The sequence below is a fragment of the Oncorhynchus nerka genome, linkage group LG18, assembly GCF_034236695.1.
Source record: "Oncorhynchus nerka isolate Pitt River linkage group LG18, Oner_Uvic_2.0, whole genome shotgun sequence".
Classification (NCBI taxonomy): domain Eukaryota; kingdom Metazoa; phylum Chordata; class Actinopteri; order Salmoniformes; family Salmonidae; genus Oncorhynchus; species Oncorhynchus nerka.
The window spans coordinates 3,448,412-3,476,028 of NC_088413.1; the positions used below are offsets into that span (position 1 = coordinate 3,448,412).

The 27,617-nt window shown below is 41.6% G+C and overlaps 1 protein-coding gene across 1 annotated transcript; it reads left to right on the forward strand.

Annotated features, from left to right (window-relative positions):
- Window positions 1-5,546: 5,546 nt before the first annotated feature.
- On the forward strand, window positions 5,547-26,889 carry LOC115127906 (NACHT, LRR and PYD domains-containing protein 3-like). Its single transcript, XM_065003445.1, is given in 13 exon segments — window positions 5,547-5,659; window positions 13,022-13,254; window positions 15,029-15,195; window positions 15,295-17,095; window positions 17,179-17,352; window positions 23,006-23,121; window positions 23,124-23,178; window positions 24,936-25,109; window positions 25,189-25,309; window positions 25,312-25,364; window positions 25,533-25,706; window positions 26,147-26,193; window positions 26,330-26,889. Coding segments are annotated over 12 exon segments (3,648 nt in total). The 5' UTR covers window positions 5,547-5,659; window positions 13,022-13,048.
- The last annotated feature ends 728 nt before the right edge of the window (window positions 26,890-27,617 follow it).

The following is a 27,617-nucleotide window of genomic DNA, read 5'->3' on the forward strand; positions in this document are numbered from 1 at the left end:
TACGAGACAAAGAATATAAAAGGGGTGACCAAGATCCAATCATGGATTGAGATTACAGTTGAAAACACAACTACACACAACGGAAATCTGCTTATGGCATTAAATTAGCTTTATATGTGAGGTAACCAATCAGAAAGCTAGTTGATGGCCGGTAAACCAATCAGAAAGCCAGTTGATGCCGTATGAACCTAAAGTGGTCTTGGTGATATCAACCCTCCTCCCAGAGAGCTACTGGATCTGCAGGCTTTTGCTTCCGCCCTGCTCTAACACACCTCATTCTGCCAGTCAAGGTTCTGATTAGACTGATTAGTAGAATCAGGTGTGTTAGAGCAGGGTCGGAGTAAAAAGCCTGCACGGCCAGTAGTATCTCTCCAGGAGTAGGTTTGGCCTTCCCGTTTTAATTCTACATATTCCTCTATCTCCATGGTAACCCCTGAGCATGACCCTCGACCTTTACTGATCAGCCAAAGCTGTCCCAAATGGCATCATATTCCCTATAGAGAGCCCTATGGGCCCTGGTCATATTAGTGCACTCCATAGGGAATAGGGCGAAGCAGTACATTATATAAGGAGGAGGGTGCTATTTGAGGGTGTGACCATAGACAACAGTCAGAGATTTTGTGATAGTCTCTGGTTTAGAGGTGACAGTCTTGTGTGCCAAGATGAGGGGGTAGGGAGTCTAGAGCTGTGTTCAAATACCCATACTAACATACTGTATATTACATACTTAATGAGTATATACTACATACTATTAGTTCATTTTAGTATACTGTATACTACATACTTAATGAGGATATACTACATACTATAAGTTCATTTTAGTATACTGTATACTACATACTATAAGTTCATTTTAGTATACTGTATATTACATACTTAATGAGTATATACTACATACTATTAGTTCATTTTAGTATACTGTATACTACATACTTAATGAGTATATACTACATACTATTAGTTCATTTTAGTATACTGTATACTACATACTTAATGAGTATATACTACATACTATTAGTTCATTTTAGTATACTGTATACTTAATGAGTATATACTACATTCTATTAGTTCATTTTAGTATACTGTATACTACATACTTAATGAGTATATACTACATACTATTAGTTCATTTTAGTATACTGTATACTACATACTTAATGAGTATATACTACATACTATTAGTTCATTTTAGTATACTGTATACTACATACTTAATGAGTATATACTACATACTATTAGTTCATTTTAGTATACTGTAACCGACCAGCTCGTTGCCTTCTCTACAGGAAGTTGATGCTGTTGCTATGCAACCTCTTGCTAGCTAGTTAGCGTAACAAATTACTAGGTACACATTGTTAGACTTTGGGTGTGTTATTAAATTAAATCTGACGCTCTGGCCGAGGAGTAGGGTTGATTTGAGCTTTCTGGTGCTGCTGGAAACAATTTAATTATGCTTTCCCCCCCCCGATGTTTACTGACACTGGTCATATTCAACGGGTGTTTGAGCGGCTCGTAAATTCATTATTCTGCGCTCTGGTCTCTCAGGCGAGATGCTCTGAAATCAGAGTAGAGAGACAGAGAGAATTTACGAAAACACAAGGACTATACCATTTAGCTAAGCTAAGAATGACGGGAATAATCAAGTCAATAAACGTTGAGTAGTTAGTTAGCCTGTAGTTAATATACTGACACGTTTGATGTATAAGTAGCCGACTACAGTAGCGTTAGGTAGGTAGCTAACATACCGGTACATACAGCTGTAATGATATGCTATGTGGTTCGTAAGGACAGCGTAGCTAGCAAATTGTCAACCAACATAACGTGTAAGGTAACTTATTTGAAAAGTAATTACTTTCTTACATTGCTCAACATTTTCTTAACATTTGTCAAAATTTGTTAAAGCAATGAATTTGTATCCGCTGTCGTTGGACTTTGTGAAGCCCCGCCCATTTCATGAAGAATTGCATTATGGGCCCAAAGTACGGAAATAGTGTGCTCTGCTTGTAAACTTCATATTTTGGCGAATAGGTACGAGATCCGGGAACTTTTGGCAAACTAAACTATATCATACTAGGACCAATACGCATACTATATACTCATACGCGTCACAAATAGTACGGTTAGTATGAGTATTAGAAAACGCATCTGAAATGACACACTATTGGAGGAGATGAGGGGAGACTAAGATTACCATCTGAAATTACACCCTATTGGAGGAGATGAGGGGAGTGTAGGATTACCATCTGAAATGACACCATATTGGAGGAGATGAGGAGAGTCTAGGATTACCATCTGAAATGACACCATATTGGAGGAGATGAGGAGAGTCTAGGAATACCATCTGAAATGACACCCTATTGGAGGAGATGAGGGGCTGCTAGGATTACCATCTGAAATGACACCCTATTGGAGGAGATGAGGGGGTCGAGGACTACCATCTGAAATACATTTACATTACATTTAAGTCATTTAGCAGACGCTCTTATCCAGAGCGACTTACAAATTGGTGCGTTCACCTTATGACATCCAGTGGAACAGCCACTTTACAATAGTGCATCTAAATCTTTTTAAGGGGGGTGAGAAGGATTACTTTATCCTATCCTAGGTATTCCTTAAAGAGGTGGGGTTTCAGGTGTCTCCGGAAGGTGGAAATGACACCCTATTGGAGGAGATTGTAAACATGTATTGTGATGTTATTGGAATGTACTTACTGTATTTGCATACTCACTGTGAATGTGTCTGGGAAACTGGCTCTGAGAATTTGGCATTCAACTTAAAACCACAGAAATGTATTTGATGAATATATTGTACAGCGTTGGCCTGTTAGAGGTTCATGAGAGAGGCTGAATATCAACACAACCATCTCAGTCTATCAGCAGTTTTCTCAGTGAGAGCCTCAAGTCTGGAACACATTGACCATTGACAGACATAAGGAGCTGTGTAACCTGCCACCCCTTTACCAATGACTTGAGAGTGTCTGGACATATAAGGAGCTGTTAACCTGTCACTCCTTTACCAATGACCTGAGAGTGTCTGAAGGACATATAAGGAGCTGTGTAACCTGCCACCCCTTTACCAATGACTTGAGAGTGTCTGAAGGACATATAAGGAGCTGTGTAACCTGCCACCCCTTTACCAATGACTTGAGAGTGTCTGAAGGACATATAAGGAGCTGTGTAACCTGCCACCCCTTTACCAATGACTTGAGAGTGTCTGGACATATAAGGAGCTGTTCAACCTGTCACTCCTTTACCAATGACCTGAGAGTGTCTGAAGGACATATAAGGAGCTGTTAACCTGTCACTCCTTTACCAATGACCTGAGAGTGTCTGAAGGACATATAAGGAGCTGTTAACCTGTCACTCCTTTACCAATGACCTGAGAGTGTCTGAAGGACATATAAGGAGCTGTTAACCTGTCACTCCTTTACCAATGACCTGAGAGTGTCTGAAGGACATATAAGGAGCTGTGTAACCTGTCACTCCTTTACCAATGACTTGAGAGTGTCTGAAGGACATATAAGGAGCTGTTAACCTGTCACTCCTTTACCAATGACCTGAGAGTGTCTGAAGGACATATAAGGAGCTGTTAACCTGTCACTCCTTTACCAATGACCTGAGAGTGTCTGAAGGACATATAAGGAGCTGTTAACCTGTCACTCCTTTACCAATGACCTGAGAGTGTCTGAAGGACATATAAGGAGCTGTTAACCTGTCACTCCTTTACCAATGACTTGAGAGTGTCTGAAGGACATATAAGGAGCTGTCCAACCTACGTTGATCTACCTGCCCAGGGACTACAGTTAAACTAGCTAGCTGGCTAAATCTGTCACATTTACAGAAATGATGATTGATGTGAAGTATCTCTGTCAAATACATTTTCAATAAATGACAGGAAAAGGAATGGAATGTATTTGCATGTCTATCTCTGAATGTGTGTTGGTCTCTGTGTGAATGTGTCTTTGATTAGTGTGATTAGTTCAATGTAACTTCACATTAGAAATAGTCTATTTTTAACTTCATATGCTATACATTATAATCAATATTTGGGGGGGGGGGGGGGTTTGCAGAATCATTGTCTGTCGTTGGTTACCCATCCTATCGTATTACCATAACAACACAGATATGACCGTCTTGCGTACTTCTGCCGAACCTGGTTGTTGTCACACTGCCCTCTGCTGGTAGCACTGCAAAACATCACTCAATCAAATCCTGATATAAAATAATACAAAACGCACTTTTACCAGATAGAATATGAATTTATGGGCTGAATACTGGCATTAAGTGTATGAAAACGTTACATGACATAAATGTGAATATATAATATAAACGTATACATGTTGAACCAGCCCACTGTGTTGAAATAGGAAGTACATTTATAAGGGAGTGAAGGAAGAAATGGACAATATCGGTAGAAGAAAAATGTTTCTAAGGTTTGTACTGTACCGTTCTTTTACAATTTTATGGAGACAAGGGGTTCGGAGAAGTTAGGCCATCGCACAGAGAGGTAAGACGTCCACAAAGTTGTTAAATTATTACAATTCTGATTTCAACTTTCAATAATGATTATTTTAGGCTTCCTTTCATTGATGCTGATTCATATTGATCAGCCTAGTCAATATGAATCAATGTTATATTATAGTCTACAGGGCTATGAGGTAGGTAGGTATGGGCGATTGACTGCACATGAACGTGATTATTATCTTTGCGCTCTTTCACTTCCCGGAGAAAGACGTGTATCACGTAAACTAGTTTCTTTGAAAAATAAAAGTAATTCTCGTCAATTCGGGCAAGTAAAAGTGACGTGCGGCAACGGGTATTGAAACTAAAAGAAGGGCTTATGTGAAAAGTTTATGCCGCGATCACAACAACTGGGATCTCTGAAAAATACGATGTCAGCTTCTTCGAGAAAGAGGAAGGTTCAAATCTATTTTTCCCAGTCAGATTTAGTTTTTTTTACCGAGATCCCTGTGGTTTTGAATGCGATATTAAGTTGATAAACTCAGAAAGGTGGTGATCTGCTTTGCTCGCTAGTTACCACATCCACAAAGTCAGAAGGCCCGCCTACCCGACCAATCAGATGAGGGAGTGTGATGACGCATTAGCTTACCCGACCAATCATATGGTTGCGGGAAACGCTGCAATCTCAAATGGTAAATCTCGAGTTCAAGTTTTGAGGACCAAATAACGAAATGCATTCAGGAACAAGAACTGGCAACGTCACTAAAATTCACAACATCAGGAAAATACAAAAGTTTTGGCCCAAAAATTAAGTGGGCTTTTTTTCTTTTTTTCGATAACTAGTATTTAAATTATTAGATCAACTGTTTGCACTACAAAGCCTTGACAAGAATGAGGCGCTGGCCCACTATTTATTGTTTCTGCAGTAAGGATTCACCCTCTTCAGAAAATTATTGTGTAACTTATCTGCATTTAATCGTTGTTTGAGCTCAAAAAGCACATCGTAGCTGTATGTAAACCAGGGAGCGAAATGAACGGCTTTTTCACCGATGCAATTCGGTTACCGACGTTCACCAAAAGATCCGTTCAAAAACAACCTGTCGTTATCGAACGACCCATCACTAGTTGAAACAGGAAATATTTGTATAAGGAAGTAGAGGAAGTAACGGACGTTATCGTCGAAGAAACATGTTTCAGAGGTTTGTAGCTTTCTTTTACAATGTAATGTAGAAAAGTATTTTGAGAAGTTAGTTCATCATAAAGAGAGAGATGCTTTAGGGGTTAAGACATCCGCCAAGTTAATACAATATTGATTTAAACGTTCAAGAATGATGATTTTAGGCTTATTTACATTGGTATTGATTCATAGTGATTAGCCTCATCATTAAGATCCAATGTGATGTGAGAAAGGCTACAGGGCTATGAGGTATGGTATTATTGTTATCGGTGAATGACAGCACATTATTAAGGTCATTATTATGAGGAAACTGGCTCACTTTCACTTCCTGAAAGAAGACGTGCATCGGAATTATGTATAGCTGTCATTAAATCAAATGTCAAGTAAATGTGACGTTCAACAATGTGCATATAAACTATTTAAATGTAGGGCTAAATCAAATATTAAGTTTAAAGCTTTCCGACGACAGATCAGGAAGGCGGTGGTCCGTTTGGCGAACTGCATATGCGCTCGATATAACGTCACCGGCTCATCTATGCGTTGTTGGTTGAATCGTCAGCACAACTTTTCTCAGAATGAAAACCCCGGTGCGCCGGACGAGATAAACGGATCGCAACTCAAATGAACTCAATCAGAACATGAGTCTCTTCACTAAACCAGGGATGGGCAGCTGGCGGCCCGCAACCAATAATAAAAACTTTGTTTTGGAACTCAGTCTGGATCTCAACATCCTGTTGACCGTTAGAATAATAGAAAACACACGGTGCCGTTTGTAAATGTGGTTGAGCATCAGCAGTCAGTCTATTAGCCCATGTTAGCTACATGTTTTTAGATTGGTAAATTAGTCTAGCGGCTAAACTTGTAGTAAGCGTGGTTGAATTACCAACCAACCGGTGGGTCCCATTGATCATCAGTTATCATATTAAAACTGTTAACATTTGCCTCCACTCTATGGCAACATGTCCCCATGGCAACATGAGTAGAATCATCTGTAAATCTGAAAATGTTTTCTCCTAACCATGGGGGTGTATGGATGTGGGTATGCAGACCCACGAGACACTGAGGCCCCTCATGATGACTGACGTTTTTTTTTGTGGCCCCACCTTATCAATGTTCTCCATCCCTGCACTAAATGATAAGGAGAGGGAACCACCTGAATTTGTCCAATAGAAACTCTCGTTGTTGAAACATTTTGCTCTCCTACCACGTTAATTATCCTAACCTACCATTTTAATTATCCTAACCTACCACGTTAATTATCCTAACCTACCACGTTAATTATCCTAACCTACCATGTTAATTATCCTAACCTACCAACGTTAATTATCCTAACCTGCCACGTTAATTATCCTAACCTACCACGTTAATTATCCTAACCTGCCATGTTAATTATCCTAACCTACCACGTTAATTATCCTAACCTGCCATGTTAATTATCCTAACCTACCACGTTAATTATCCTAACCTACCACGTTAATTATCCTTAATCTGAGGTAATGGTTAGGCACAAGGATAGCAGTGTGGTTAAGGTTAGGTTTAAAACCTGTTTGGGATAGGGGGCAGCATTTTCATGTTTGGATGAAAAGCGTGCCCAGAGTAAACATCCTGCTACTCAGGCCCAGAAGGGAATATATGCATATTATTAGTAGTATTGGATAGACAACACTCTGAAGTTTCTAAAACTGTTTGAATGATGTCTGTGAGTATAACAGAACTCATATGGCAGGCGAAACCTGAGAGAAATCCAACCAGGAAGTTGAAAATCTGAGGTTTGTAGTTTTTCAACTCATTGCCTATCGAATATACATGTTATATGTTATTGTTATTATAAATACAATATAATATGGTCATAATAGTTTGTAGGTCATAATAGTTTATAGGTCATAATAGTTTGTAGGACAAACCGTTCAGACGCTACATAAGATTTTGTGAGAAAACAATTTTCGGGATGTCTCGTGGTCTGACAAACACCGTTGAAGCTCTGCCATCTTCAACCGCAGATGCGGAAGGGCGAATATCGACGGATTCATAGACGAAGCTATGGATGCAAGGACTGACCAGACATGATATCAACATTAAATTACAGTTTTAACCATATTTTAAGGCTACGGTGTTTGTTTACAAACATTGGGGGTAAAACAAGCTTATATTTTGGGTTCTGATGCAGTACGACAGTTGAACTGAACTCATGAGGCATTTATAAGTTCTATTCTTCAAGATTGAATCAGTATTGTCACGAACCGGCTCAAAGCCCGTAACAAAAGGGAGACAACGTGGAGATAAGGAGGAACAAAACATATATTTATTAAATAAAGTAAACGAAGTACAAGATACAATGGTAATGGTGTAATCAGTCATGTAAGTCCGTGTGTTGCATGAATGTGATAATGCAGGGTGTTGAAAGGTGCAAAAGCAAACAACCAAAAACCACCAAGATACACAACAAAATCCAAAAGGTGTCTGCATGGAGAGAGTCTCCTCCAAGAATGGGGAAGTGGTGTATTTGTCCTTGGACACACTGGACCCAGGTGTGTCTGCATGGAGAGAGTGTCCTCCAATAATGGGGAAGTGGTGTATTTATCCTGGGAGACACTGGGCCCAGGTGTGTCTGCATGGAGAGAGTCTCCTCCAAGAATGGGGAAGTGGTGTATTTGTCCTGGGAGACACTGGACCCAGGTGTGTCTGCATGGAGAGAGTCTCCTCCAAGAATGGGGAAGTGGTGTATTTGTCCTGGGACACACTGGACCCAGGTGTTCCCATGTAGCTGACGACCCTCCAAACTCCGCCACCGGCATCCTAATAAGGAAACGAGAACAAAGAGAGAATACGGCAGACAGAGTGGGAGGGTCGTCACAGTATATCATTAATTCATAAGTTCAAAAATGGATGTAGCAACTAAGGATTCTAGCTTTAAAGACCCAATCCAGGCATGTCTATATCAATATCAAATCATTTCTGGTTAACAATTAATGAAGTAATTTGCTGTAATGGATTTCCCCCTAAAAATGGTCTGTTATGGAATCAGGGGATCCAACCAGGTAGACTAGCTGTTGTTATGAAGTCAGGGAATCCAACCAGGTAGACTAGCTGTTGTTATGGAGTCAGGGGATCCAACCAGGTAGACTAGCTGTTGTTATGGAGTCAGGGGATCCAACCAGGTGGACTAGCTGTTGTTATGGAGTCAGGGGATCCAACCAGGTGGACTAGCTGTTGTTATGGAGTCAGGGATCCAACCAGGTAGACTAGCTGTTGTTATGGAATCAGGGAATCCAACCAGGTAGACTAGCTGTTGTTATGGAGACAGGGGCTCCAACCAGGTAGATTAGCTGTTGTTATGGAGTCAGCTAATGGGGATCCAACCAGGTAGACTAGCTGTTGTTATGGAGTCAGGGGATCCAACCAGGTAGACTAGCTGTTGTTATGGAGTCAGGGGATCCAACCAGGTAGACTAGCTGTTGTTATGGGAGTCAGGGAATCCAACCAGGTAGACTAGCTGTTGTTATGGAATCAGGGAATCCAACCAGGTAGACAAGCTGTTGTTATGGAATCAGGGGATCCAACCAGGTAGACTAGCTGTTGTTATGGGGTCAGGGGATCCAACCAGGGCTGTTGTTATGGGGTCAGGGGATCCAACCAGGGAGACTAGCTGTTGTTATGGAACCAGGGGATCCAACCAGGTGGACTAGCTGTTGTTATGGAGTCAGGGGATCCAACCAGGTGGACTAGCTGTTGTTATGGAGTCAGGGGAATCCAACCAGGTAGACTAGCTGTTGTTATGGAATCCAGGGAATCCAACCAGGTAGACAAGCTGTTGTTATGGAATCAGGGGATCCAACCAGGTAGACTAGCTGTTGTTATGGGGGTCAGGGGATCCAACCAGGTAGACTAGCTGTTGTTATGGGGTCAGGGATCCAACCAGGGAGACTAGCTGTTGTTATGGAGACAGGATCCAACTAGGTAGATTAGCTGTTGTTATGGAGTCAGCTAATGGGGATCCAACCAGGTAGACTAGCTGTTGTTATGGAGTCAGGGGATCCAACCAGGTAGACTAGCTGTTGTTATGGAGTCAGGGATCCAACCAGGTAGACTAGCTGTTGTTATGGAGTCAGGGGATCCAACCAGGTCGACTAGCTGTTGTTATGGAGTCAAAGGTAGACTAATGGGGATCCAACCAGGTAGACTAACTGTTGTTATGGAGTCAGGGGATCCAACCAGGTAGACTAGCTGTTGTTATGGAACCAGGGGATCCAACCAGGTGGACTAGCTGTTGTTATGGAGTCAGGGGATCCAACCAGGTGGACTAGCTGTTGTTATGGAGTCAGGGAATCCAACCAGGTAGACTAGCTGTTGTTATGGAATCAGGGAATCCAACCAGGTAGACAAGCTGTTGTTATGGAATCAGGGATCCAACCAGGTAGACTAGCTGTTGTTATGGGGTCAGGCCATCCAGGGGATCCAACCAGGTAGACTAGCTGTTGTTATGGGGTCAGCGGATCCAACCAGGGAGACTAGCTGTTGTTATGGAGACAGGGGATCCAACTAGGTAGATTAGCTGTTGTTATGGAGTCAGCTAATGGGGATCCAACCAGGTAGACTAGCTGTTGTTATGGAGTCAGGGGATCCAACCAGGTAGACTAGCTGTTGTTATGGAGACAGGTGATCCAACCAGGTAGACTAGCTATTGTTATGGAGTCAGGGGATCCAACCAGGTAGACTAGCTGTTGTTATGGAGACAGGGGATCCAACCAGGTAGACTAGCTGTGGTTATGGAGTCAGAGGATCCAACCAGGTAGAAAAGCTGTTGTTATGGAGTCAGGGGATCCAACCAGGTGGACTAGCTGTTGTTATGGAGTCAGGGGATCCAACCAGGTGGACTAGCTGTTGTTATGGAGTCAGGGGATCCAACCAGGTGGACTAGCTGTTGTTATGGAGTCAGGGGATCCAACCAGGTAGACTAGCTGTTGTTATGAAGTCAGGGAATCCAACCAGGTATACTAGCTGTTGTTATGGAACCAGGGGATCCAACCAGGTGGACTAGCTGTTGTTATGGAGTCAGGGGATCCAACCAGGTGGACTAGCTGTTGTTATGGAGTCAGGGATCCAACCAGGTAGACTAGCTGCTGTTATGAAGTCAGGGAATCCAACCAGGTAGACTAGCTGTTGTTATGGGGTCAGGGGATCCAACCAGGTAGACTAGCTGTTGTTATGGAGTCAGGGGATCAAGCAGGAGACTAGCTGTTGTTATGTAGTCAGCTAATGGGGATCCAACCAGGTAGACTAGCTGTTGTTATGGGGTCAGCTAATGGGGATCCAACCAGGTAGACTAGCTGTTGTTATGGAGTCAGCTAATGGGGATCCAACCAGGTAGACTAGCTGTTGTTATGGGGTCAGCTAATGGGGATCCAACCAGGTAGACTAGCTGTTGTTATGGGGTCAGGGGAACCAACCAGGTAGACTAGCTGTTGTTATGGAGACAGGGGATCCAACCAGGTAGACTAGCTGTTGTTATGGAGACAGGGGATCCAAGCAGGTAGACTAGCTGTTGTTATGGAGTCAGAGGATCCAACCAGGTAGAATAGCTGTTGTTATGGAGTCAGGGGATCCAACCAGGTAGACTACCTGTTGTTATGGAGTCAGAGGATCCAACCAGGTAGACTAGCTGTTGTTATGGGAGTCAGGGATCCAACCAGGTAGACTAGCTGTTGTTATGGAGTCAGGGATCCAACCAGGTCGACTAGCTGTTGTTATGGAGTCAGCTAATGGGGATCCAACCAGGTAGACTAGCTGTTGTTATGGAGTCAGGGGATCCAACCAGGTAGACTAGCTGTTGTTATGGAGTCAGGGGATCCAACCAGGTAGACTAGCTGTTGTTATGGAGTCAGGGGATCCAACCAGGTCGACTAGCTGTTGTTATGGAGTCAGCTAATGGGGATCCAACCAGGTCGACTAGCTGTTGTTATGGAGTCAGCTAATGGGGATCCAAGTCAAATCAAATGAATATGAAATGATCTGGGACTGTGTATGTTTAATAACATAGTGGACTGTGTATCTATAATAACATAGTGGACTGTGTATCTTTAATAACATAGTGGACTGTGTATCCTTTAATAACATAGTGGACTGTGTATGTTTAATAACATAGTGGACTGTGTATCTTTAATAACATAGTGGACTGTGTATCTTTAATAACATAGTGGACTGTGTATCCTTTAATAACATAGTGGACTGTGTATCTTTAATAACATAGTGGACTGTGTATCTATAATAACATAGTGGACTGTGTATGTAACATAGTGGACTGTGTATCTTTAATAACATAGTGGACTGTGTATCCTTTAATAACATAGTGGACTGTGTATGTTTAATAACATAGTGGACTGTGTATCTTTAATAACATAGTGGACTGTGTATCTTTAATAACATAGTGGACTGTGTATCCTTTAATAACATAGTGGACTGTGTATCTTTAATAACATAGTGGACTGTGTATCTATAATAACATAGTGGACTGTGTATGTAACATAGTGGACTGTGTATCTTTAATAACATAGTGGACTGTGTATGTTTAATAACATAGTGGACTGTGTATGTAACATAGTGGACTGTGTATCTTTCATAACATAGTGGACTGTGTATCTTTCATAACATAGTGGACTGTGTATCTTTAATAACATAGTGGACTGTGTATCTTTAATAACATAGTGGACTGTGTATCTTTAATAACATAGTGGACTGTGTATGTAACATAGTGGACTGTGTATCTTTAATAACATAGTGGACTGTGTATGTTTAATAACATAGTGGACTGTATGTTTAATAACATAGTGGACTGTGTATGTAACATAGTGGACTGTATGTTTAATAACATAGTGGACTGTGTATCTTTAATAACATAGTGGACTGTGTATGTAACATAGTGGACTGTGTATCTTTAATAACATAGTGGACTGTGTATCTTTAATAACATAGTGGACTGTGTATCTTTAATAATATAGTGGACTGTGTATCTTTAATAACATAGTGGACTGTGTATCTTTAATAACATAGTGGACTGTGTATCTTTAATAACATAGTGGACTGTGTATCTTTAATAACATAGTGGACTGTGTATGTTTAATAACATAGTGGACTGTGTATCTTTAATTACATAGTGGACTGTGTATCTTTAATAACATAGTGGACTGTGTATGTAACATAGTGGACTGTGTATCTTTAATAACATAGTGGACTGTGTATCTTTAATAACATAGTGGACTGTGTATGTGGGATACAATATGAAGTGGCTGATTGAACTCTTTGACCACAGATAGTAAATGTGTTGTCATTGTTAATGGTTCTTCAACAATGTTCAGAATATTGACTGTTCTGTTTCTTCTTATTGTAGCTGAGTGAGTTTTGACTTCCATCTAATATGAGTCTCTCTGGGGAGAGGGAGGAGGAGACCACTGCCTCTAAAATGAGTCTCTCTGGGGAGAGAAAGGAGGGGACTACTGCCTCTAAAATGAGTCTCTCTGGGGAGAGAGGGGAGGAGACCACTGCCTCTAAAATGAGTCTCTTTGGGGAGAGAGAGGACGGGACCACTGACTCTAAAATGACTCAAGACACCAGTTCAAAGCGGTAAGAGATTAAATGTAAAATATACAGTTCTCTTAAAGATATAAAACTAAAGGGAAAAGTGTTCCCAAATTATATCAAATGTAGGTCTACAGTCGTGGCCAAAAGTTTTGAGAATGACACAAATTAGTTTTCACAAAGTCTGCTGCCTCAGTGTCTTTAGATATTTTTGTCAGATGTTACAATGGAATACTGAAGTATAATTACTAGCATTTCATAAGTGTCAAAGGCTTTTATTGACATTTACATGAAGTTGATGCAAAGAGTCAATATTGGCAGTGTTGACCCTTCTTTTCAAGACCTCTGCATTCCGCCCTGGCATGTTGTCAATTAACTTCTGGACCACATCCTGACTGATGGCAGCCTATTCTTGCATAATCAATGCTTGGAGTTTGTCAGAATTAGTGGGTTTTTGTTTGTCCACCCACCTGTTGAGGATTGACCAGAAGTTCTCAATGGGATTAAGGTCTGGGGAGTTTCCTGGCCATGGACCCAAAATGTTGATCTTTCTTTTCTTCCCCGAGCCACTTAGTTATCACTTTTGCCTTATGGTAAGGTGCTCCATCATGCTGGAAAAGGCATGGTTCATCACCAAACTGTTTCTGGATGGTTGGGAGAAGTTGCTCTCAGAGAATATGTTGGTACCATTCTTTATTCATGGCTGTGTTCTTAGGCAAAATTGTGAATGAGCCCACTGCCTTGGCTGAGAAGCAACCCCACACATGAATGGTCTCAGGATGCTTTACTGTTGGCATGACACAGAACTGATGGTAGCGCTCACCTTGTCTTCTCCGGACAAGCTTTTTTCTGGATGCCCAAACAATCGGAAAGGGGATTCATCAGAGAAAATGACTTTACCCCAGCCCTCAGCAGTCCAATCCCTGTACCTTTTGCAGAATATCAGTCTGTCCCTGACTTTTTGTCCTGGAGAGAAGTGGCTTCTTTGCTGCCCTTCTTGACACCAGGCCATCCTCCAAAAGTCTTCACCTCACTGTGCGTGCAGATGCACTCACACCTGCCTGCTGCCATTCCTGAGCAAACTCTGTACTGGTGGTGCCCCGATTCTGCAGCTGAATCAACTTTAGGAGATGGTCCCCTGGCGCTTGCTGGACTTTGGGAGCCCTGAAGCCTTCATTTACAACAATTGAACCACTTTGCTTGAAGTTCTTGATGATCCGATAAATGGTTGATTTAGGTGCAATCTTACTGGCAGCAATATCCTTGCCCGTGAATCCCTTTTTTTGTGCAAAGCAATGATGACAGCACGTGTTTCCTTGCAGGTAACCATGGTTGACAGAGGAAGAATAATGATTCCAAGCACAACCCTCCTTTTGAAGCTTCCAGTCTGTTATTCGAAGTCAATCAGCATGACAGAGTGATCTACAGCCTTATCCTCATCAACACTCGCACCTGGTCCTTTTGCGGCAGGGCTGAAATGCAGTGGAAATGTTTTTGGGGGATTCAGTTCATTTGCATGGCAAGGAGGGGCTTTGAAAATCATCTGATCACTCTTCATAACATTCTGGAGTATATGCAAATTGCCAACATACAAACTGAGGAAGCAGACTTTGTGAAAATTAATATTAATTCTCAAAACTTTTGGCCATGACTGTACATCATTCATTTAAAAGGCCAAAAATGGATTTACCAATTGCAGACTGTAGCTTTATAAGAAACATCAGGACTTCTAGATGTTCCACTATACAGTTGTTAAAATGAAGTAGATGAGGATTTGATGTGATATTGATGAGGTGTTCTGTCTCCCTGTTTTGTTCAGTGTCCAGAAGCCCAGAGCAGAGTCACCTACAACCAGCCTGCTATCAATGAAGAGTGATCAGCCACCTGCTTTCAGCCAGGAACCATTACCAGATGACAATAATGAAGTGGAGAGTTTGGACAGTGAGGATGTATTAAAGATCACACACAACCTTCTGGACAGAAGAAGTAAGACTGTGTTTCATACAATATCACAAAGAACGGTACAAAGGCCCTTATAAAACACACACAAACTTATGAGTCCCAACTCTCATTGTTTTCCTACAGGTCAAACTCTGCTGATAGTCCAACAAGACATTAAGGCTAAACTGAAACACAAGTATCAACACATATCTGAAGGAATTGGACACCATGGAAATCAAAGTTTGTTCAAGGACATCTACACAGACCTCTACATCACAGAGGGTGGAAGTGGAGGGGTCAGTAATGAACATGAGGTTAGACAGATAGAGATGGCATCCAAGAAACGAACCACACAAGAGACACCAATCAAATGCAACGACATCTTCAAGCCTTTACCTGGACAAGACAAACCAATCAGAACTGTGCTGACCAAAGGAATCGCTGGCATTGGAAAAACAGTCTCTGTTCAGAAGGTCATCCTTGACTGGGCAGAGGGAAAAGCAAATCAGGACGTTCATTTCATGCTTCCTCTTCCTTTCCGTGATCTAAACCTGAAAAAGGACCAATACAGTCTGATGCAACTTCTTTCCCACAACTTCTCAGAGATGAAAGAGATTGACAGCATTGAAGATGGTGAAACCAAAACTGTTTTCATTTTTGATGGTCTGGATGAGTGTCGACTTTCTCTAGACTTCAAAAACAATGAGAAGTGCTGTGATGTCACGAAGCCAACCTCAGTGGACGTGCTGCTGACAAACCTCATCAAGGGGAATTTGCTTCCCTCTGCTCTACTCTGGATAACTTCACGACCTGCAGCAGCCAATCAGATCCCTCCTGAGTGTGTTGACCAGATGACAGAGGTACGAGGGTTCAATGATCCACAGAAGAAGGAGTACTTCAGGAAGAAAATAACAGATCAGAAACTGGCCAATGAAATCATCAAACACATGAAGACATCAAGGAGCCTCCACATCATGTGCCACATGCCAGTGTTCTGTTGGATATCAGCCACTGTCCTTGAGATGATGCTGAAAGAGGCAGAGAAGGATGAAGTCCCCAAAACTCTGACCCAGATGTACTCACACTTCATTCTCATCCAAATCATTGCGAAGAACAAGAAGTACCACAAAGCCACAGAGACAAACGCAAAGGAACTGTCTCAGTCAGACAAAGAGATGATCCTGAAACTGGCAAAACTTGCTTTCCAACAGCTGCAGAAGGGCAACCTGATCTTCTATGAGGAGGAACTGAGAGAGTGTGGCCTTGATGTCACAGAGGCATCAGAGTACTCAGCATTGTGTACAGAGATCTTTAAAGAGGAATCTGGGCTGTACCAAGACAAGGTCTACAGCTTTGTGCATCTGAGCATTCAGGAGTTTCTAGCAGCAGTGCATGCTTTAGAATCATGTCTGAACAAGAAGGAAAATGTTTTCTCCCCCACTAGTGATGATGAAGAGAAGGAGTCAATCCAGTTGTCTGACTTCCACAGGAGAGCAGTGGACCAGGCCTTGAAGAGTGAGAATGGACACCTGGACCTGTTCCTCCGCTTCCTTCTGGGTCTCTCACTGGAGTCCAATCAGAATCTGTTACGAGGCCTTCTGACACAGACAGGAAGTACAACACAGACCAATGAGGAAACAGTTGAGAGAACAGTCAGGTACCTTTCAGACAAGATCAAGGAGGAATCCTCACCAGAAAGGATCATCAACTTGTTCCACTGTCTGAATGAACTTGGTGCCAACTCTCTAGTTGAAGACATGCAGACCTCCCTGCATTCAGGAACTCTTTCAGAAACAAGACTAAAACCTGACCAATGTTCAGCCCTGGCCTACCTGTTACTGATGTCAGAGGAGGTGCTGGAGGAGTTTGACCTGAAGACATACAACACATCAGAGAAAGGTTATCAGAGGTTGCTGCCCGTAGTGAAAACCTGCAAGAGAGCACTGTAAGTTCTGTTATTGAGTTGATGTATACAGTATCATTATAATGAAGGATTTGTATATCTAACAGACTATATCCTCTCTTCAGACTAGCTGGCTGTAAACTCACATATAAATCCTGTGAGACTCTGGCCTCAGCTCTGCAGACACCAAACTCCCCCCTGAGAGAACTGGACCTCAGCTACAATGACCTGGGAGACAGAGGAGTGGAGCTGCTCTGTGTTGGACTAACCAGTCCACTATGCAACATACAGACACTAGTGTGAGTTAAATATCTTCCGTATCTACTGTGTGTTTATATAGTTTGTATTTAGTTAGTACGTTTAACATTATTTGAATATCTTGGTAAATATGCAGAAACATACATACAATGTGATAAATATATCAAACTAAGGTTGAATATCTTGAGTGAGATAGTATGTTTTTAGCATTGGTGAATCATGTGTCCTTTTGTTATTGTCTTAATGTATCTCATTATTCTTAAAGCGTTGCATATTTAACAGTGTATCGACATTAGTGGTCAACCGATTATGATTTTTACGCCGATACCGAATATTGGAGGACCAAAAAATGCTGAAACCGATTAATTGGACGATTTTGTATTTTTTTTAATATATTTGTAATAATGACAATTATCACAAATTAGACACCTTGCTTTCCCTGTTGCCAATTCAATGTCATTGTCCCACACTGGTGCTCTGCTTTTGCTGTCTGTAAAATTAATATAATCGTACAAACACACACGCACGCACACACACACACATCTCTCTGAAGTGACAGGGATACTGAAGAGTCTGCTTAGGAGACACAAATACTCTCAACTGTTTGAATAATAAAACTAGAGTTGAAGTTACCTGTGATGAATGTTGAAAACAACTGTAATTTCAATATGCAGGAAATCCTATTTTAACCTCTTAGTCCGCCCCATCCCGCATGCGGTATCGTTACTACAGCCTCAAGCTCATTAGCATAACGCAACGTTAGCGATTTTTAAAAATCGCAAATGAAACTAAATAAATATGCCTGTTCTCAAGCTTATCCTTTTCTTAACAATCCTGTCGTCTCAGATTTTCAAAATATGCTTTAGAACCAGAGAAAATCACTAATTTGTGTAAGAGTGGTGATAGCTTGCTTAGCGTTAGCATTAGCATTTAGCACGCAACATATTCACAAAAACCAGCCAAGGAATCAAATAAAATAATTTACCTTTGAAGAACTTCAGATGTTTCAATGAGGAGACTCTCAGTTACATAGCAGATGTCCAGTTTTTCCTGAAAGATTCTTGTGTAGGACACATCGTTCCCTTTTGTTACTATGCATATGGCTACCGAAACTAACCGAAAATTCAGTCACCTACATGTCAAACTTTTTTCCGAATTAACTCCATAATATCGACTGAAACATGGAAAACGTTGTTTGAATCAATCCTGAAGGTGGTTTGTCATATTTCTCTCCATTGAAAGCACCGTCCTTGTAGCCTGGTTTGTTCTGAGATTTGAATGGAAAAATACCGGGACCTGACTTTTGCGCACCAATTGCCACGCAGACACCTAGAGGGACACCTGGTAAATGTAGTCTCTTATGGTCAATCTTCCAATGATATGCCTACAAATACGTCACAATGCTGCAGAGACCTTGGGGAAACAAGAGAAAGAGTCCATTCATTCCTGTCGCATTCACAGCCATATAAGGCGATCATGGAAAACGTAGCCTCAGAAATCCTGTGCATTTCCTGGTCGGTCATACATCTTGGTTTTGCCCAAAACATTTGTTCTAAGGGACTCACAGTGAAAATCTTTGCATTTCTGGAAACGTAAGACTGTCTTCTTTCCAAAGCTATCAATTCCAAGCATATTCGAGCATCTTTTCGTGACAAAATATTGCGCTTAAAACGGGCACGTCTTTTTATCCAAAAATGAAATACTGCCCCTATAGGACTAACAGGTTAACCTCTTGCCTCTACCTGGGACGCTTGCGTCCCAACTAGAGCTCTGGAAATGCAAATGCGCTACGCTAAATGCTAATAGTATTAGTTAAAACTCAAAAGTTCATTAAAATACACATGCAGGGTATCAAATTAAAGCTACACTCGTTGTGAATCCAGGCAACAAGTCCGATTTTTAAAATGCTTTTCGGCGACAGCATGAGAAAGCATCTGATAGCAGGGGACGTAAACAAAATAATTAGCATTTCGGCGTTACACAAACCGCACAATAAAATAGAAAACAGTCATTACCTTTCACCATCTTCTTTGTTGGCACTCCTAGATGTCCCATAAACACTATTGGGTCTTTATTTCGATTAAATCGGGCCATATAAAGCCAAGATATCGTTATATGTAGACTGTGTGATAAACGAAAAAAACAGCGATTTCACAACGTAACGTCATTTTTTAAAATTCAAAAAGTAGACGATAAACTTTCACAAAACACTTCGAAATACGTTTGTAATGCTACTTTAGGTATTAGTAAACGTTAATAAGCGATAAAAATCATCCGTAGGCGATGTAAATATCATTAGCTGTCGTCTTGGAAAAAATTTCAGGAGAGAGCTCTTCCGGAATGATCTGGGCGGAGACCGGAGGTAAGTCGTGCCCCTCTTTCGGTTCAACCAAGAATCAAAGATGATTCAATTCACAAGACTCTAGACAACATGGGGATGCTGTGGGAGTTGAATGCTCGGTCTTATCTAATTTGGCTCACTGTTAACAATTGCTGGAAGTGGCGCAAGGATATTTATTTCCATTTTCTGTGATCAGGTTTTCCTGCGCTTTCCGATGTAACGCACGTTATGTAATAGCCACAGTCGTGATTTAACCAGTTTTAAAAACGTCCGAGGGTTTCCTATCCACACATTCTAACCATATGAACGTACTATATTCCTGGCATGAGTAGCAGGGCGCTGAAATGTTGCGCGATTTTTAACAAAATGTTCAAAAAAGTAGAGGGTCGACTGAAGAGGTTAATAATGGACATGGTATGTATTGACTACCAAAGTGTGAGTCATAAATCCCATGACACCTTCCAGCAAAATCTGAAATTGGTTCTTTCATTCATATATTCCATAGGATAATTTTAGATTCACTTCAAATCAGGTCTGTGTGGTTTGTGTAGGTTTACACCACCTTGCCAATTTAATAACTGTGTAGATATCCATAGGACAAGGTAACTCTGATCAATATTGGCTAAATATTAGCGAAGATTTAAAAAAAAAATTGTAGAGTGGATTTCTGAAAATATGTTGACAAACGTTACCTTATCCTAGCGAGATTTACACGACTATCAAAACTCAGAGGCGTTTTAAGCCTGCACAAAACACAGACCGCATTTGAAGTAGATCAAGACATTCTCTATGGAAGACATGAACGGTAAAATAATGAAGGAACCCCTTTCGAGTTCAGCCGCAAAGGAATTATGACGCGTCGACTATTTCTCTCTATACCATTTGTATTTCATATACCTCTGACTATTGGATGTTCTTATAGGCACTTTAGTATCGCCAGCCTGATCTCAGGAGTTGATAGTCTTGAAGTCATAAACAGCGTCAAGCATTGCTAAGAGCTGCTGGGAAACAGAGTAAAGGGCTGTTTGAATGAATGCTTATGAGCCTGCTGCTGCCTACCAACGCTCAGTCAGACTGCTCTATCAAATATCAAATCATAGACTTAATTATAATATAATAAACACAGAAATACGAGCCTTTGGTAATTTAAAACCTGTTGACGGGTTAGGGTTCCCATTTGGGAACGAACCCTCCCACGTTCAGCTGGAACGTGGCGCATGGAACGCAAAAATATTCTTAGAAATATTTAACCTCCACACATTAACAAGTCCAATAGCTCAAATGAAAGATAAACACCTTGTTCATCTACCCAGCAAGTCAGATTTCTAAAATGTTTTACGGCGAAAACATAGCACATATTTATGTCAAACCACCACCAAAGACACAGCTAATTTGAATAGCCAAGTTGAACAAAATATGCAATCAACAAACGCAGGATTAAAAGAAAAATAATTCACTAACCTTTTGAAAATCTTCATCAGATGACAGTAATAGGACATGTTACACAGTACATTTATGTTTTTTTCAATAATATGCCATTTATATCCATAAATCTCTGTTTACAATGACGACATTTAAAAAAAATGCTACTCAAATGTCCGGAGAAATGATGATAGCTCCGTCAGATAACAAGCAATACACATCATAAACTTTGACTAAATATACATGTTCTACACATAGATAGAAAAGATACACTTCTTCTTAATGCAATCGCTGTGATACATTTATTTTTAACGTTACAGAATTCGTTCACTAGGCTATAATATGAGACGGCGCTCAGAAATTAGCATTATGTCTCCTCTATCTTGGAGTCCACAGAAAGCCAAATTTACCACATAAATATTCCCTTACCTTTGATGTTCTTCGATCAGAAGACGTGGAAGGACTCATACATACCAAAAACAGCGTTTGGTTTTGAAGTCTGTGTCTTTAGGTTATCAAACGCGACAAATTCCGGTTGAAATGCAGCCAAAATTCTAGTGGATGCGCACCAAAACTTCAAAATTACATATTATATGTCGACTAAACTGGTCAAACTAAGTGGAGAATCAAGCTTAAACATGTTATAAACGTCCAAAACAATCCTTAGCTTGAACAGAAACACCGACATCGTTTGGTCAATCCTGGAAGAAAGAGAGCTCTGGAGCCAGCGTGCGCATGTATTTTCGCGTGACCCGAAGGTTTCAGCCCGCCAAAACTCGTGTGGGCGCGCAATTCTCACAATGACAAGCCCCATTGAAAGCAAACATCGCGCTGAAGACATAGAAACTGTTCCCGGATCGGTAGCTGCTTGGGAAGGGTGGGGGCGATGACGTCAAAGTTGGGCCAACTTTTCAGATGACAAGAGAGAGTTTGGGAGAATGGCTGCCCTGAGAGTTCTGCTTTACATACAGACATAATTTGAACGGTTTTAGAAGCTTTAGAGTATTTTCTATTCAATAATTATTATTATATGCATATATTAGCAATTTTGGACAGATTTTTTTTCTGTTTACTATGGGCACGCAATTCCTCCAAAGGGGGCAGTAGTCAGCCCTATCTTTAACAGGTTATGGTCAAATCCGGAAACTATCATTTCTGAAAAACAAAACGTTTATTCTTTCAGTGATATCCGGAACCGTTCTACAGTTTATCGAACGGGTGACATCCCTAAGTCTAAATATTGCTGTTACACAACCTTCAATGTTATGTCATGATTATGTAAAACTTGGGCAAATTCATTCCGGTCTTTTTAGGAAGAAATGGTCTTCACACAGTTCGCAACGAGCCAGGTGGCCCAAACTGCTGCATATACCCTGACACAAGAGAAATGACTCAATTTCCCTAGTTAATATTGCCTTCTAACATGAATTTCTTTCAATTAAATATGCAGGTTTAAAAATATATATACTTCTGTGTATTGATTAAGAATGGCATTGATGTTTATGGTTAGGTACATTTGTGCAACGATTGTGCTTTTTTCGGCAATGCGCTTTTGTTAAATCATCAGCCGTTTGGCGAAGTAGGCTGTGATTCGATGATAAATTATAAGGCACTGCATTGATTATATGCAACGCCTAACCTAGTAATATCATCAACCATGTGTAGTTAACTAGTGATCATGTGAAGATAGATTGTTTTTATAAGGTAAGTTTAATGCTAGCTAGCAACTTACCTTGGCTCCCTTGCAGCAACAAGGTCCTTTAGATGCTGCACTTGCGTAACAGGTGGTCAGCCTGCCACGCAGTCTCCTCATGGATTGCAATTTAATCGGCCATAATCGGCATCCAAAAATGCTGATTACCGATTATGAAAACTTGAAATCGGCCCTAATTAATCGGCCGACCTCTAATCGACATATCTCCTCTCTCCAGACTGGTTGACTGTAAAATCACACATGAATCCTGTGAGACTCTGACCTCAGCTCTGCAGACACCAAACTCCCCCTTGAGAGAACTGGACCTCAGCTACAATGACCTGGGAGACAGAGGAGGGAGCTGCTCTGTGTTGGACTAACCAGTCCACTCTGCAACATACAGACACTAGTGTGAGTTCAATATCTCAAATCAAATCAAATGCATTTGTCACAAACACATGGTTAGCAGATGTTAATGCGAGTGTAGCGAAATGCTTGTGCTTCTAGTTCCGACAATGCAGTAACAACCAATGAGTCATCTAACCTAACAATTCCAGAACTACTACCTTATACACACAAGTGTAAAGGGATAAAGAATATGTACATAAAGATATATGAATGAGTGATGGTACAGAACGGCATAGGCAAGATGCAGTAGATGGTATCGAGTACAGTATATATATATGAGATGAGTAATGTAGGGTATGTAAACAAAGTGGCATAGTTTAAAGGGGCTAGTGATACATGTATTACATAAAGATGCAGTAGATGGTATCGAGTACAGTTTATACATATGCGATGAGAAATGCAGGGTATGTAAGCATTATATTAAGTAGCATTGTTTAAAGTGGCTAGTGATATATATTTTCCATCAATTTCCATAAATTCCCATTATTAAAGTGGCTGGAGTTGAGTCAGTGTGTTGGCAGCAGCCACTCAATGTTAGTGGTGGCTGTTTAACAGTCTGATGGCCTTGAGATAGAAGCTGTTTTTCAGTCTCTCGGTCCCTGCTTTGATGCACCTGTACAGACCTCGCCTTCTGGATGATAGCGGGGTGAACAGGCAGTGGCTCGGGTGGTTGTTGTCCTTGATGATCTGAATGGCCTTCCTGTGACATCGGGTTGTGTAGGTGTCCTGGAGGGCAGGTAGTTTTCCCCCGGTGATGCGTTGTGCAGACCTCACTACCCTCTGGAGAGCCTTACGGTTGTGGGCGGAGCAGTTGCCGTACCAGGCGGTGATACAGCCCGCCCGACAGGATGCTCTCGATTGTGCATCTGTAGAACTTTGTGAGTGCTTTTGGTGACAAGCCGAATTTCTTCAGCCTCCTGAGGTTGAAGAGGCGCTGCTACGCCTTCTTCACGACGCTGTCTGTGTGAGTGGACCAATTCAGTTTGTCCATGATGTGTACGCCAAGGAACTTAACTTACTACCCTCTCCAATACTGTCCCATCGATGTGGATAGGGGGGTGCTGCCTCTGCTGTTTCCTGAAGTCCACAATCATCTCCTTTGTTTTGTTGACGTTGAGTGTGAGGTTATTGGGGAGCTGTTGTTGCCTACCCTCACCACCTGGGATCGGCCCGTCAGGAAGTCCAGTACAGAGTTGCACAGGGCGGGGTCGAGACCCAGGGTCTCGAGCTTGATTACGAGATTGGAGGGTACTATGGTGTTAAATGCTGAGCTGTAGTCGATGAACAGCATTCTCACATAGGTATTCCTCTTGTCCAGATGGGTTAGGGCAGTGTGCAGTGTGGTTGCGATTGCGTCGTCTGTGGACCTATTTGGGCGGTAAAGCAAATTGGAGTGGGTCAAGGGTGTCAAGTAGGGTGGAGGTGATATGATCCTTGACTAGTCTCTCAAAGCACTTCATGATGACAGAAGTGAGTGCTACGGGGCGGTAGTCGTTTAGCTCAGTTACCTTAGCTTTCTTGGGAACAGGGAGAATGGTGGCCCTCTTGAAGCATGTGGGAACAACAGACTGGGATAAGGATTGATTGAATATGTCCGTAATCTTCAGTATCCACTGTGTGTTTATATATTTTGTATATAGTAAGTATGTGTATGTTTTTAACATTGTTTAATAATTTCCTTCTGTTATTGTCTTAATGAATAACATTATTCTTAAATCTTTGCATATTTAACAGTGTATCAACATATCTCCTCTCTCCAGACTGGTTGACTGCAAAATCACATATGAATCCTGTGAGACTCTGGCCTCAGCTCTGCAGACACCAAACTCCCCCCTGAGAGAACTGGACCTCAGCTACAATGACCTGGGAGACAGAGGAGTGGAGCTGCTCTGTGTTGGACTAACCAGTCCACTCTGCAACATACAGACACTAGTGTGAGTTAAATATCTTCAGTATGAGTTATTATGTGGATGTTTTAAACATGTGTTAATCATGTGATCTTCTGCCCTCTAGTCTCGGTCAGTGTGGTCTGACAGAGGGTTGCTGTTCAGATCTGTCCTCAGTCCTGAGTTCACCCAACTCACAACTGAAACAACTGGAGCTGAGAGACAATGACCTGCATGACTCAGGAGTTATACACTGCTGTCTGCTGGACTGGAGGATCCAGACTGTAAACTACACACACTGGGGTAAGTACAGCTGTTTCAGTCAGGTCTGTACTGAGCTTAGTAAAACAAATACTGTATAAATCTGATGTTTCATCACAATATTTGTGTCATGGACACAAATGTATTCGTGTCCTACAAGATGATTGACACCAGTACATCAACCTAGACATCTGTTGTGTCTCTCTGTAGGCTGTCTGGCTGTCTGGTCACAGAGGAGGGCTGTGCTGCTCTGTCTTCAGCTCTGAGGTCAAACCCCTTCCACCTGAAAGAGCTGGACCTGAGCTACAATCACCCAGGAGACTCTGCAGGGGGACTGCTTTCAGCTGCTCTGGTGGATCCCACATATAAACTGATGAAGCTGAAGTAAGTCAGAATAGATGTCCTGATAGTGTGAGCAGCGGTTGTGTCATATGTAGTGTAGTAGGGTCAGTAACATGAGGACATGATGGTAGAATTAAGGGGAAGTTTACCCAGCAGGCTGAGCACTCCAACACAGCATACATCATCACCACATGAATACTCTTCCTCTGCATCTCTGATATCCTGTTGGAATTGTACTCTGTTCTGTATGCAGTAGGTAGGATAGAATACCTGTATGTCTCTAGTAATGAACTGTACTCTGTTCTGTATGCAGTAGGTAGGAGATAATACCTGTATGTCTCTAATAATGAATTGTACTCTGTTCTGTATGCAGTAGGTAGGATAGTAATGAACTGGGATAGTGCACCAGAACTCAGCAATATGTTTTAAATGTTGACTGCTTTATTAGGTCTTTGTCAGTCAATAACCTGTTTCTCCTACAGTGTGGATCATGGTGGAGAGTGCAGGCTGAAATCAGGGCCGCGGAAATGTAAGTCTCTTCAATCCTAATTAACTGTATATTCAGAACTATAGTAACAGAGTAACTAATCGATACTTGTTCTGTTCCGACAAAACAACATTTTACCTGAAGATGTGGTTTCATTAAACTCTCCTTTTGTCTACAGATGCCTGTCATCTCACCCTGGACCCAAATACAGTAAACTCAAACCTGATACTGTCTGAGGGGAACAGGAAGGTGACACGGGTGGTGGAGGAGCAGCATTATGAAGACCATCCAGACAGATTTGACTTTCATCCCCAAGTTCTCTGCAGAGAAGGCTTATCTGGAGGTCGTTATTACTGGGAGGTGGAGAGGGATGGTGGCATGGCGGACAATGGTGTGGTGTACAAAGGAATGGAGAGGAAGGGAGGGGAGGAAGACAGTAGGACTGGATTCAATAGGAAGTCCTGGTGTTTAGTCTGCTCTGATAGTGGTTATTTATTTAACCATGCTGGAGTCAACATATCCATCTCTGGTCCTGTTTCTAACAGACTTGGAGTGTATCTGGACTGGTCAGCTGGTACTTTGTCCTTCTATAGTGTGTCCTCCTCTGGTACACTGACACACCTTTACACATTCTACACCACATTCACTGAACCCCTCTATCCTGGGTTTTGGGTTACTACCTTCTCAGTGGCCTCATTGACCCTGTGTCAGATAGATGACCAACACATTCAGAGGTGAGTCATAGCAATGTTTTCTATAATTAGATTAGTAGTAGTGGTGTGTTTTAATGTGTTCTGTTGGACCTACAGACAGTTAGATTAGTAGTAGTGGTGTGTTTTAATGTGTTCTGTTGGACCTACAGACAGTTAGATTAGTAGTAGTGGTGTGTTGGGTTCTGTTGGACCTACAGACAGTTAGATTAGTAGTAGTGGTGTGTTTTAATGGGTTCTGTTAGACCTACAGACAGTTAGATTAGTAGTAGAGGTGTGTTTTAATCCAGAGTGATTTACAGTGAAACATTTTTGGTACTTCTCTTTTTTTCCCCCTAATGGTACTCCGTGGGAATTGAACCCACAACCCTAACATTGCAAGCACCATAATCTACCAACTGAGCTACACAGGACCACATTTTAAAGATGACAGTAGCTTAAGTCACATTTAGGCAATGTACCCAACATAGTCATAGCTGTCCATTCACCCTTTGTATTGCTTATGAAGACTGTGTGTATGTTATATAAAGCCTTTATAAGTTGTATTTAGTTTAATCATAGTTTATCCTTCTGCTTTACCAACACCAGAGACCATGGTGGAAAGAGTTGTATCAAGCCTGGACCTGAGGACACCAGAGACCATGGTGGAGAGAGTTGTATCAAGCCTGGACCTGAGGACATCAGAGACCATGGTGGAGAGTGTTGGATAAAGCCTGGACCTGAGGACATCAGAGACCATGGTGGAGAGAGTTGGAT